This window comes from Thermobia domestica, chromosome 16 (genome assembly GCF_964235325.1).
Source record: "Thermobia domestica chromosome 16, izTheDome1.hap1.1, whole genome shotgun sequence".
Lineage (NCBI taxonomy): Eukaryota > Metazoa > Arthropoda > Insecta > Zygentoma > Lepismatidae > Thermobia > Thermobia domestica.
The window spans coordinates 32,780,767-32,793,273 of record NC_137469.1 but is presented as its reverse complement, the minus strand read 5'-3'; the positions used below and the strand labels follow the sequence as shown (position 1 = coordinate 32,793,273).

General features: G+C 35.5%; 1 protein-coding gene across 2 annotated transcripts in view; it reads right to left on the bottom strand.

Annotated features, from left to right (window-relative positions):
• Positions 1-5,423, bottom strand: part of LOC145672741 (mpv17-like protein 2) — a 51,777-nt gene extending 46,354 nt beyond the window's left edge. Inside the window, exons 1-2 of one of the 2 annotated variants that reach the window (XM_081741914.1) lie at positions 5,008-5,423; positions 2,660-2,898 (exon numbers count right to left, since the gene is read on the bottom strand). In XM_081741914.1, the coding sequence (XP_081598040.1) occupies positions 2,660-2,898; positions 5,008-5,215 (447 nt within the window). In that variant the 5' untranslated portion in view covers positions 5,216-5,423. The remainder of the gene's footprint in view (positions 1-2,659; positions 2,899-5,007) is intronic. The other variant, XM_081741913.1, reaches the window with a different exon arrangement.
• Positions 5,424-12,507: the final 7,084 nt, after the last annotated feature.

Here is a 12,507-nt window from a genome sequence, read left to right as displayed (position 1 = left end):
ATAAGATAAAATCTACTCGCCATTTAATTTTATAACAAAATAACGACGATCTATTTACTTTATTTTATAGTTCTTCCATATTCACTTTCAAATGATCGGCGACAGTTGCCATCTAATAAAGTTGATGTGTTTGTTGCTTCTAGTACACAATCGCTTAAAAAAAAGAAGCAATAAATGCATCAAATGTGAGAGATGAAATTTTGCGTATACCTGGATTTGTTTAAGTATTTCTTTCTTCTGTGTTTGTCTGCAGCTTCAATTCATAAGCCTTTATAATTAGATGCCCAACATATTTGGCAATCATGCAGAAAACAACACTGAAGATTCTACACTTGTGTTAATTTAACACACAGGTTGTGTGTCATTTCAACTACCGGCATTTGACACACAACTCCAAATGGAGAGTGAGTTGTTCGTGTGTTATATTATAACACAATCGTGCTAACACATAGGCTTGTCATTGAAATAACACAACGATTTTTTACAGTGTGGCATTCACAGCATGACCACTAAACAAAAATATTTTTAAAGGAGTTGAAAATGCTGTGTATCGTTATTGATGGTGGTAAAAACATTTATGCAAAACGAAGTTGTCGTTGCTCTCGTATCAAAGACCGTAGAAAATGACAGTGGTTCAAAAACCATTAATCGTACATTAGAGTTGCCATATTTCAAAAATGAAAATCCAGGACGCTACTAAATTACAAGAATCTTTGAAATGCTTAAAATGAAAAGAAGTGTTATATACTAATTTACTTTCTTCTATTAGATAGAGTTGTTCAAGCATTACGTAAGCATATTTTTTTGTCATTTTAGTAGGCCTACTCCTCCCTAGTTAAGCAAATGTAAGCCCCCCTCCCTCTATCCCTGGTAACCCCAATGTAACGAATGCTTCTCTGAATGCCAAAGTGGTTAAATCGTGAACTTAAGAGTCTTCATCCCGGCGAAATTAAAATACCACTAATTTTACAGTAATTATGTGATATCTTCAAATAGATAAAAGATAATCGAAATATGGAACAAGAGCGCCCTAGACAATATTCTTTTTTTTTTTCATGAGGTACTGTTATCACAAGTCACCTAGTGGCTTTCCGTTTTCAGCTGTTTAGAAACGCGAAAATAAATGCCGATTTTCAAAATAGCTCGAAATCGAAAGCAGATAAGTGAGTCGTGATAACGGTTTCTCATGTAAAATAATATTGTCTAGGGCGCTCTTGTTCCACATTTCGATTATCTTTTATCTATTTGAAGATATCACATAATTACTGTAAAATTAGCGGTATTTTAATTTCGCCGGGATGAAGACTCTTAATTAAATCCATGTTTTATGTACTGAAGTTTTTTTCAACTTTTGAATTGCCATACTCAGAAGTTGAAGAAAATAATTATATACTTAATGCTGTGAAATAAGCAAACTATAATATTCCCTTCCTGTCTTCATCGCTGAAATCCGGGACATTTAAGCGTCCCGAGAAATATTTTTGGGACACCGAGACGCAGATCTCGATCCTGTGACGGTTCCAGATTTTCCTATCGTGCATTGCATCATTCATCAACAGTCTTTGTTTGGAAAATGCTTGGATATGTCAAAAGTTTTAAAGCCAGTCATATCAACTGTTAATTATATCATATCATAAGTGACCAGTTATCATCTATTCACGAGTTTATTGAAGAGATTGTAGAAAATGACTTACCATATTATACTGTAGTACGCTAGCTTATCTACAGAAAAATTCTAACGCGATTATTTGAGCTCTGAACAAATAATCAAAATTTTCTTAAATAAAAAGAATAGTCCTCTGGCTGAGTTACACAACAATGCGTGGTTATGGAAGTTATCATTTTATACAGATGACCTTCATTTAAAATTACAAGGAGAAAAACAGCTTCTGCCTAATTTATACACTCATATTAAGTCCTAAATAAAAAATAAAAAATGTTCTGTTTCAATTCCAATTCTATAAATATTAATATACAGTTTGTTACACGTCTTTAATGGGAATTGCTAGAGCATTGACATTTCTAATTAATTCTCTGGTTTACCGGTAATTTGTCAAATTTGATAAGTCAGAGATAAGTAAAATTTGATGTACTACATAGTTATAGGAGAACAAACTTTAATATGTTCATACGAACCTGGAACTAAACTTTAACAATTTGTTTGCCAGAGGTCATTAATGAATTGCGTAAAACAAACCCAATCATCCCATCATTCTTCACCACGAAACGCCAATTCCCACCCATCACATCAAACTGGTGATTCTTTTTTTGTCCAGTAAAAATGTCGAATTAACGACTCATTGTCCATACTCACTGATTTATCACCTAATGACTTCCTTTTGTTCCCGCACATGAAAAATAAGATGTGTGGTGAGCAATTTTGTCGCCTGAATTGCTCGACTGCTGCACGAATTCCGAACAGCAGTGTCTGAGGAAGCTCTATCAGGATGGAAAGAATGATCTCCAAGATTGGTTTGAGCATATAAAAACGTGTGCCGATCTTAAAGGTGAATACGTAGAAAAACAGCAAACCCATTTCCAGAATTTTACATCTTTTTTTTTTTTAAATATTGATTGCAGAATTTTTTTCCAGCAGCATTCGTAATACTTGAAAGACTTAAGATATTATGTTTTGTACCTTGATGCTAATGCCACTTACCATATAGAGGACTGGAAATTTCTTCAAAAACTCATCGTATCCGACCCATATCGTTCCACGCTCCACTATGCTCATGGTTGCGAAGAAATAAAATGCGAAAGTAGGAGCTGCACAGAGTTGGTCCACGAGTACTTTGCGTAGAACTGTTCTAAAATTCTTAGTCGGTATTTTACGGTCTAACCATGTGTACCAAATATGATTGGGTACACCTATGGCTAGCCCTGTAACAACCATCTTTCCTGAAATCACAGAATTGAAAATAAAATGCTATATAAGGATCACATTTTCAAACATTATCCTAGATTATTGACTGTTAGTGTTTTGCTTTGTTGCACCCTTTAGTCTCCACTAAAATTGTCATGTATTCCCTCTCGACAAAGTTCTTCTGAAGGATGGAATTCAAAACTTGTTGTTGGTTAATTGATAGATACCACTCATTACGAAGCAATGGTATTTCTAAAATAAATTGATTTTTTTTAACTTAACAAAGACTTATAAATTTGTAAAATTCAACCTCTTATATATATTTATCCCTTCTTGGAAGGGAAAAAGGGCCGCGGTTGTTCAGTGGTAGAGCGTTCACATCTGGTGCATGTAGTCCTGGGTTCGATTCCAGCCCGCACCAAGTCAGCTTTGTGGTGGACAAACACCGTGTGGGGAGGTTTCTCGGGGTTCTCCCGTTTCCTCCCACTTTCTTCGTTCCACCATTTCTCATCATCAATGTCTCTTTTAGCCTAGCCGGCATAAGTGTAAGAGGTAAAGCTTCAAGATTTCATTTCATTTTCATTTTTCCACCTAAACCGGTGAAAATTTTTATATTTTAATATACACTGGTTTTCATGAGCATAGCATATTTACAGTTCGTGCAATAAACATTGACCTGAATTGTCCCATGCACCACAAATGTGTATACATGTTTGAAAGAGTAATACCGCAGATGAAACACAAACGGAAAGAAACAGCTCTCTCGCAAGGATTTAGAACTTAATGAGTAATGATGAAGGAATATAACGAAGAAGATTTCAACCTATCATCGTACTTTTTTTCTTTTCTTTTTTTTAAGATAAGGGTAAGTGTAATCTGGGCACTAATGTGTGGTAGGTGGCCAATTCAAACAACCAAGGTTTTGGGGGAGGGGGAAAAACTAGATTTAAAAGAAAAACCATGTTTATAGGAGACATGAGTTCATGTTACGAAAGGGTAATTATTGTGTGAGTAACCCGTAAAGGATGAAAATATAGTATACAAGTTTTTGAAAGTCGTGGCCGATCTATACAAACCGTGAAGGTAAGTACAATTAAAGTTACCATGAAATACCAAGCCTAATTTAACCTAACTTAAACTAACCTAACCAAACCAAAATTAGAAAATATTTATCAAAATTGGAACAATTTTTACCAAAAAATGCTGACCCCAGAAAAGCCAACATATGCCCAACAACTGTATCTATTCCGCATCAGGACAGTACGAAACTGGTGGGTCTGCGGGATACGTCAGTAGGCAGCTGGTGCAAACAACGATAAATTTGAGCGAGCATAAACTATTATTCATGCTATAGGTGGGCTACCTGGCTACTAAAAGCCTCAATTCGATTGCTCTTGTATGCTGTGTTTATAAGTACTGAATTTTAAAGTAGTATACTGTTTTAAAGTGTATGATATATAGGAAACAAGCCCGTATCCACGGGGGGGGGGCTAGGTGGCCCCCTAAACGTTTCACCGTAGGCTTGCAAATGAACTATAATATGGTGATGAAGTACAACAAGATTGGGTCGGGCCCCCCGTAAATTTTTGGGCTGGCTTCGGGCCTGATAGGAAATAACTCTCGTGACAGAAAACACACAAATTGTCTGCTGTAAACACTATTGTAAGTACTCAGAATGGCTTGTGTATAGCCCGCTCCCCCCAGTTCTTTGTCACCGGAACTGGAAGAGTCACTACTACTACTTATATCGAGAACAGAACCCAACCAACCCCTGCGGGGCGTCTAACCCGTTCCTACTACTACTACTACTACTATTGCTACTAACAACAACAACAACAACAACAACAACAACTACTACTACTACTACTACTACTACTACTACTACTACTACTACTGCTACTACTACTACCGCTACTACTACTACTACTACTACTTATACTAAAACTTCCTTACCACAACATTTACATCTTAAATCTTTATAACATGCGATTCCGATTCATTATGAACTAGTATGAATCGTTAGAATCACTATGATTCGTTAAAAATCACTGGGGGGAGCGGGCTATACTCAATCCCTCAGAATTTTCAACAAATAGGCTATACGATAATAGTAATACTCAAAAAAATGACTGATATAAATTTACCTGTTCTGTTCAAACACCATTCTGGCTTTTTATTTGGTGGTGCTAGTTGACGTTCTACACCTTGCTGAATTAAATCCCCAAGACCAAACAAAATTCCACAGCTCGCTGTATTTGTTAGCCAAAGTACTTTGCGACTAAATAATGCATCTCTCGTTACTTTTAGAATTTTTAGTACAGTTCGTACCTTGTTAGTTTGAGAAAGAGGCATATCTCTCGTCTTTTTTTTTTTTAAACTACATTATTCTCTAAATGTTACATTTCACTTCACTTCACTGATAAGATACATGCCCCGGTGATAACAATTTAACTTGGAACCTGGAAATCGTTCACGTTCACATGGACAGGGCAACTTGATACTAACATGTATAAATCAATTTTTATTATCAATCAATATTAGTGATAAACTGGGTTCTATAGCAATAGCTGCGACTACATATATATTAAAACAGACGCAAAGGTTTAAAAAGAAGATACAAGATGTATTTTGTAAACGATTGACAATAGAGTTGACAAAATTCTGAAAATTTACAGGTAGAATGTTTGGCTAAAAGGGAATTACCGTGGCCATGTTTTTTTTTTTTTTTTTTTTTTTTTTAACTTTTTGGGTTTAAAATATAGATTTCGATGAGCTGTATCCAATGGCACCCCTTTTGATTTCTGGAACCGACCGCTTCAAGGATAAAGTAGGGGTCAAAAATAAAAAGTGGGATCATTTGGGCAATGCGGACATAGCTCATCGAACCCTCCCTCTCCTCAAAAAAGTTGAAAAATACTGGTCCACGTTAACTCCCTTTTAACCAAATGTTTTATATTGAAAGAAAACAATATGTTATTGCCTAAGAATGTAATTTAACTACACAACATACCCATAACGTAAGTGATTGTGAAGAAATAAGAGAGCATAAGTCAACTGCGAATACGAATAAGCTTTCCGTAAAGAAAGAATTTTGCAATGCCGAGGCCGAAGGTCAAGTTATGTTTCATCTTTCTCTTCGCAAAAAGTTTATTTACTTGTTTGTTTTGTACTTTGAAGAATGAAATCCAATACCCTGCGTAAAACGCGAAATGAAATGAAATTAAATTTTTCAGTTTTACGTCCCACGATTATGCCGGTTAGGCTAAAGGAGACGGTGATTATGAGAAATCCTACGTAAAACGCGATAATTATAAATAAATATATGATACAAATTAGATAATTTACGGTTTAGCGTAGTGTGCGACTTGAATGTCTCTCAGGGGGGATAAATTCATCCATATTTGTACCAGCCATCACACATACTTACACACATATTTTACAAAACAAATCTTATTCAAAAATCTTAGTAAAAATTAAGCCCAATGATCCGGAAATTGTAGGTCGACTTTTGCATAAATAACATTATATTTATATCCATTATGCTTTTGCTGCCATAAAGTAAATCTGCACCATAGAATGGAGCACAGAAAATATAATTTTTGATGACACTAGAGGGAAAAAGATGTTAGGAGATTTCATCTTGCCTATCAACTCGCACTTCACCTTGCAGTGTATGCAGGCCGGTAGCCAACCCAGAAATGTAGGGGGGGCGGTAGAAGTTAGGGAGGCCCAACCCAACCATATTATAGTTCACTTGCAAGCCTACCGTGAAAATTTTAGGGGGCCAGTGAAAATTTTTGGGGGGGGCCGACCCACCCTAGCCCCCCGTGGATACTGGCCTGAGTGTATGCACCAAACTGTCCCACTTCTTTTCACTTTGACAAGCATCTTTCCAATCATCTCGCTGCACAATTAATATTGTGGTGTTCATTATTTTTTTTCTGACAGAAATTTGATGGAAAGACGCTGTTTAACTTTCGTAAATGGTGCCCATCCGGAAGTAAAATCAATTTCAATTTTTACTACATTTATATTTACGTTACGGAAAATGAAACTCAAAATGCACCACTTTTTATAACAAGTCATATAGCTTCAAAGACGCATATACAAAAGTAAATTCTGAGTTTTTGCATCCCCAACTCAAAGTAAATCTTCTTTGCAAATCTTCCAGTTGTGCCCTTTCATGTTTTACATAGAGGAAAACATGACTTGGAAGAGGTATAAACAGGGTGCGAATTACCGGGGGGGATGAGGGGGATTTCCCCCCTCAATCACATTTTGTTCCCCCCCCCCAAAGAAGTCAGCTGAAGTATCCCCACCGGGGATGCTCGCTTTCCCCCTCAAACTATGCTTAGTATAACTCCAAATTTCACTGATTTTTGTTATTTCTTGTAAATTTAATCTTCTAGCTGTATTTCGAAATGATCGATGTAAACTGTTCAGTTTTGGTCATTTCTACTTACCACCTAATTACCCACTATTTTCAACGTTGTTTAGTAGAACTATATTATTATGACTACGGTTGTTACTTGCAACTGTACCTTCGTACCCTTCAGTTCGTCATCGTTTGTGAATTTGAATGTACTAATTGCGTATAACAAAGCCACATATAGATTTATAAATGTTCTTAGCGGTTGGCCAAGAAGAAATAAACAAATAGCTTCTTCTACCATACATGGCGAAGTTCGGATATGTCTTATTCATCCTCTATATTTGTATCGATTATCATCTTATTTTAATTTTTGTTATAACATGTTATTTCATTTTCCAGTCTATTCTTTGTTAGCACATGGTCTTCATTCCCTAGTAGGTTGTGTGTATACAACTCAACAGTTGCATTTAATTTGTGATAATTAGCATAGTAATCACTGCTTTTACAGTTTACGGAAATGAACTTTTGAAACTGTACTCAAAATCTGAAATATAGGTATTCTCTCGTAAGTATATGTTAACGTACACGCTGGGGGATACGCTCCTAGTGAGCAGACATGTTAATGAAGGTGATTTTTAGGTTAATAAGCGAATAATTCAAGATTTGTTTCAGCATTTGTTAATACGACTGGTTCTCCGTGTCTGTATAAGCATTTCAACTAGAGCGGTTTTTTTTTTTTTTTTTTTTTTTTTTTTTTTTTTTTTTGTAAGTTAACCCTTCATTTTTCCATCTTTTCGCTGTACAGTTTGCTGTCCACGCAATTAATGTTGTCTGAAAAACTTCAGTGTAATGTTTTACTTTATTTGAATAACGTAGCCCATAGTGAATCAACTCATCTTCAACCTAACAGTAAAGTAATTTTTAAGTGTTGACTTTCCGTGCCCATCACGGAATCGATATTTGGAGAAAAAAGTCGTGATGAGCACAGCTTTAGGGGGAAGTAGAAGCACAAGCTCGAAATTTGAATTGAGAGATTTTAAATATTTGGCCTTCGATTTGACCCTGATGTGAGAAATCGGGGCCAGCAACAATCCATTTCTTATTTGATAGGCTAATATCTATTTTTGTAGATTTTCTTAAAAAAAAAAAATGTCCGGTTTAACTGATAATTTTAGTGTTTTTCACAAGACTGAAGTAGGTTTCTTTTCGCAACCTGTATGTATTAATGCAAAGTGGAAGCTTTCAATATGAAAGGAAAACTTAACATATGCTTGTGATCATGGCTCTCGCCCGAGCCAAATTATTAACTAAATAAACCTTAGAGAGCTACGGGGACAAGAGTGAGTACAACATTAAAACACGTTCAGAAAGGTTTAGTGGGGTGTGTGTGTGTCAGACAATATATATGTGCATAGTTATTGTCGGTAGATTTATTAAATTAATAAATCTCTTATTTATTACCAGGGCCCGGATTTTGTTGACAAGTTTTGTTTTAGTCAACTTTTTTCTGTTACGCATAAGACAAGGCAAATTCTAATAAAAACGTTATCCATCAACTCTAGGTTCTAAAAATATATATTTTTAGGGTCAACTTTTGGTCACTTTTTGCCGTTTTGAAATTTCAGGTCATTTTTTAATATCTTAAGGTAACTTTTAGGTCACTTGTGGTCTTTTTATTCGTTTTCTTCTACATAAGGAAATCTTTAAATGAACACGGTTTACAGTTGTGGAAAAGACGAAGTTGAATAATCTCTTTTCTTGCTTCCTGACTATTGGGTGTGGGAAAACTGCATTCTTAACAAGCTAATGAAAACTAAACTGTAACTGGTTAACGAAAAGTGGGGGTTGGTAGGTGTCCAAACAGATAGTTTTGGGTTGTTGACCACAAAGGATGTGATCACCTGAATAACTAAAAATGCATTAGAAGGCGTACAAGGATTTTAAACAGGGTTTTTATCTATTATTTTCATGAAGTCTACACTTGCGAACTTTTATTGTTTAAGAGTGCTTCCTAGTTTCATCTCGGGAGTGAATTGACGCGTTCAGTACGTACAATGCCGTACAATGGACTGATCAATAGAAATAAATGATCAATGGACTGCAACTAACTGAAACAAAACTTTTGAATATGAGAAACAAACGTTAATTAAAATCCAATGGATATTTTAAAAATGTCAATGTTTTACGAAATAAACATTTAAGAAAACGCAAGTTTTAGGTCAATTTTTGTGAATTTTACGGGCATTTTACAGGAATTTTAGTGTCATTTTATAGGTCACTTTCTAGAAAATTTTAGGTCAACAAGATCCGGGCCCTGTTTATTACAGATGTCACACACACACACACACACATATGTATTATGTCTCATTTTGAAATTTGAACCTTCAGACTATGTCCTTTGGCCTAATTTTATCCCCCCCAATGTAGATTATCTAATTCGCACACTGGGTATAAATCTATATAGAGAGCTATAAATGAAAATAACTATGTTAATGACTTAATAACTCTTCAACCACCCAAACGATCTTGATCAAATTTTCAACATAAATGACGTTTGGACCTAGGATAGTGTTCATCATTTCTCTTTGACGATGCAACTTAGTGGAGTAGGAAGGGGAGATATTTAACACATTCGCTGCTGAGGACGCCCATCGGCGTCCAGTAGATAAATTTGGCATCTGCGCCGGGCGCCGCTCGTCCCTGCAGCTGATTCACTTTCCCGCCACCGATAGTGTGCACATGCAGATATTGGCGGGAAAGTGAATCAGCTGCAGGGACAAGCGCCGAGCGGCGTCCGGCGCATATGCCAGATTCATATTTGCGTCATCAGCAGCGAACGTGTTAAAAATGATAAAAAATTACATATTATGGTGTCGAAACCATAGTTTTCAGGGTCACTGAGATGAACAGTGACACTTTCGCTGCCGTTTAAATTCAAATTCAGCCCCTCAACTTGGTGGAGGATATATATATATATATATATATATAGATGATCGATAATGACCGTTATTAGTGTCGAATCCATAGTTTTCGGGGTCGCTGAGACGAACAGTGACACTTCCGATGCTGTTTAAATCCAAATTCAGTCCCGGGACTTTGGAGAGGGAAGATATATATATAAATGATCGGAAATGACAGCGTCGAATCCATAGTTTTCAGGGTCGCTGAGACGAACAGTGACACTTCCGATACCTGTTAAATTCAAATTCAGTCCCGGGACTTTGAATAGGGGAGATATATAAAAATGATCGAAAATACCCACTATTAGAATCGAATCCATAATTTTCGGGGTCGCTGAGACGAACAGTGACACTTCCGGTGCCGTTTAAATACAAATTCAGCTCTTTGTGTCCAAACTAAAATCTATCCTCCCCGTGAGAAGAACAGGTATTCTGCTAATAATAATATAAACACAAACTTGATATCAACAAATATAAATTTTCTTTGTGTTAAGTGTATACATAGCTACATGTGATATGCAATACAAAACTGAAAAGTGCTAATGGTAGTTATAATAGATCTTCAAACAGCATATGATTTGGTTGGGTTAGAACAAATCTTAGAAAAAAATGTACAAATTAAAAATTCCTTCAAATATTATTAGATCAGTATCTATCTATCTTATTATTTAGCAGAGAAACCTGCATTAAAATAAACAACTCTTACAGCCATTCTCGATAAACATCACTTGGAGTACTACAAGGTAGCAAACTGGACACAATGTTATTTAATACTTATATGACTGAGTTACTATAAAAAGTATATGATAAAATTTCTTTCTCTTCTTTTCGCAGATGATTTAAGAATTGTTTTACAGCACATGTAATTTAAATAAATTAAAGATTAAACTAGAAAATACTTTAGTCTGATTCTCATATATTTTGAGTAGCTTATTTGGTTCGAATTATAGGTTATACCGTAGATCCATGTCTCATACAGCCTCACTGCTGAACGGGATGCTAAATTCAATATTGTAATTTCATGTGTAGAAGTTTATTTTTGTCCCTTTTCTTTTTCATTTTTATTTATATTATAAAACTGAAAGTGACTATGTTTGTGATTCTTATTTTCCTGAACCACACAACCGATGTCGATAAAATTTTCAACATTCATGAGGTTCGGACTTGGGATGGTTTTCATCATATCTCTTTGATGGTGTAACTTAGGGGAGAGGGAGGGGAAGATATATAAAAATGATCGAAAATGACTGATATTACTATCAAATCTATAGTTTTCGGTATCGCTGAGATGAACAGGGATACCTTTTAATCCATGCAACTAAAAACAAAAACGGCCAAACGTGCCAACTTAACCCAGCGAAGCGTGTAACTGATGCAAGTTATATACAGTGTTAGAAGTGGGAAAAAAAACAGAGGTGGTATGTTTTATTACGATTTTATCTCGATATACTGGCTATCTAAATGTTGAAATGTAGTGATGGTATGTTGCCTAAAAAATTTCAATTCTTTTTCCATGACTGAAAACCATTGGAGAGCTTCTCTGTAGTAACGGGGGGGGGGGGAGGGGTGATATATGGAGACACTTTGATCCTCGCCAAGAACTTTCTGAAAAAAAGAAAGAAAGAAATATCCCCTTATACTGTATTATAGAGAATTATACACACAAATACTCAAGAACCGAATGAGGATATTAACAATTTCCTGCGGGAAAATTCTAGGTTCCTCACTTGACTGTGGGACATTCCAAACCCCAGGAAGGTCCACCTCCTAGTCCCTGAATCTGCCCATGCCAGGCACTTATATGCATTAAGACAAGAAGACATACACACATAACAAAAAATCAAAAGAATAGTACATCAAAATATAAACTAGATGGACTTCTTTCAAGACACCTCATTTTAAAATCAAAAATTTGGATAAAGATAACAAAAATGTCAGTGTTGTCAACTTGGAAATTATTTCTACATATGAAATAAAATATTTTTACGTGCGCAGTTATTCGTCAATTACTGTGTATAAAAATAGTTTTATTAAATATATCTAGCATCTACTTTACAGCGACGGTATGTTTTAATCATTGATAAACCAGAGGCGGTCAGCCTTTATCACTGAAAAACCAGAGGCGGTATGGCATACCACCGCATTCCGTCTCACTTCGACCACTGGTTATATACATATATATAAAAAAATAAAATTCAGTTTATAATAAAAGTTACAAAAATAAATCATTCACACTCAGTAATAACTATTCATCACGTTTGAAATGAGACAGGGAACAACAGTAAGTAGACAAAATAAAAATGATTTAAATG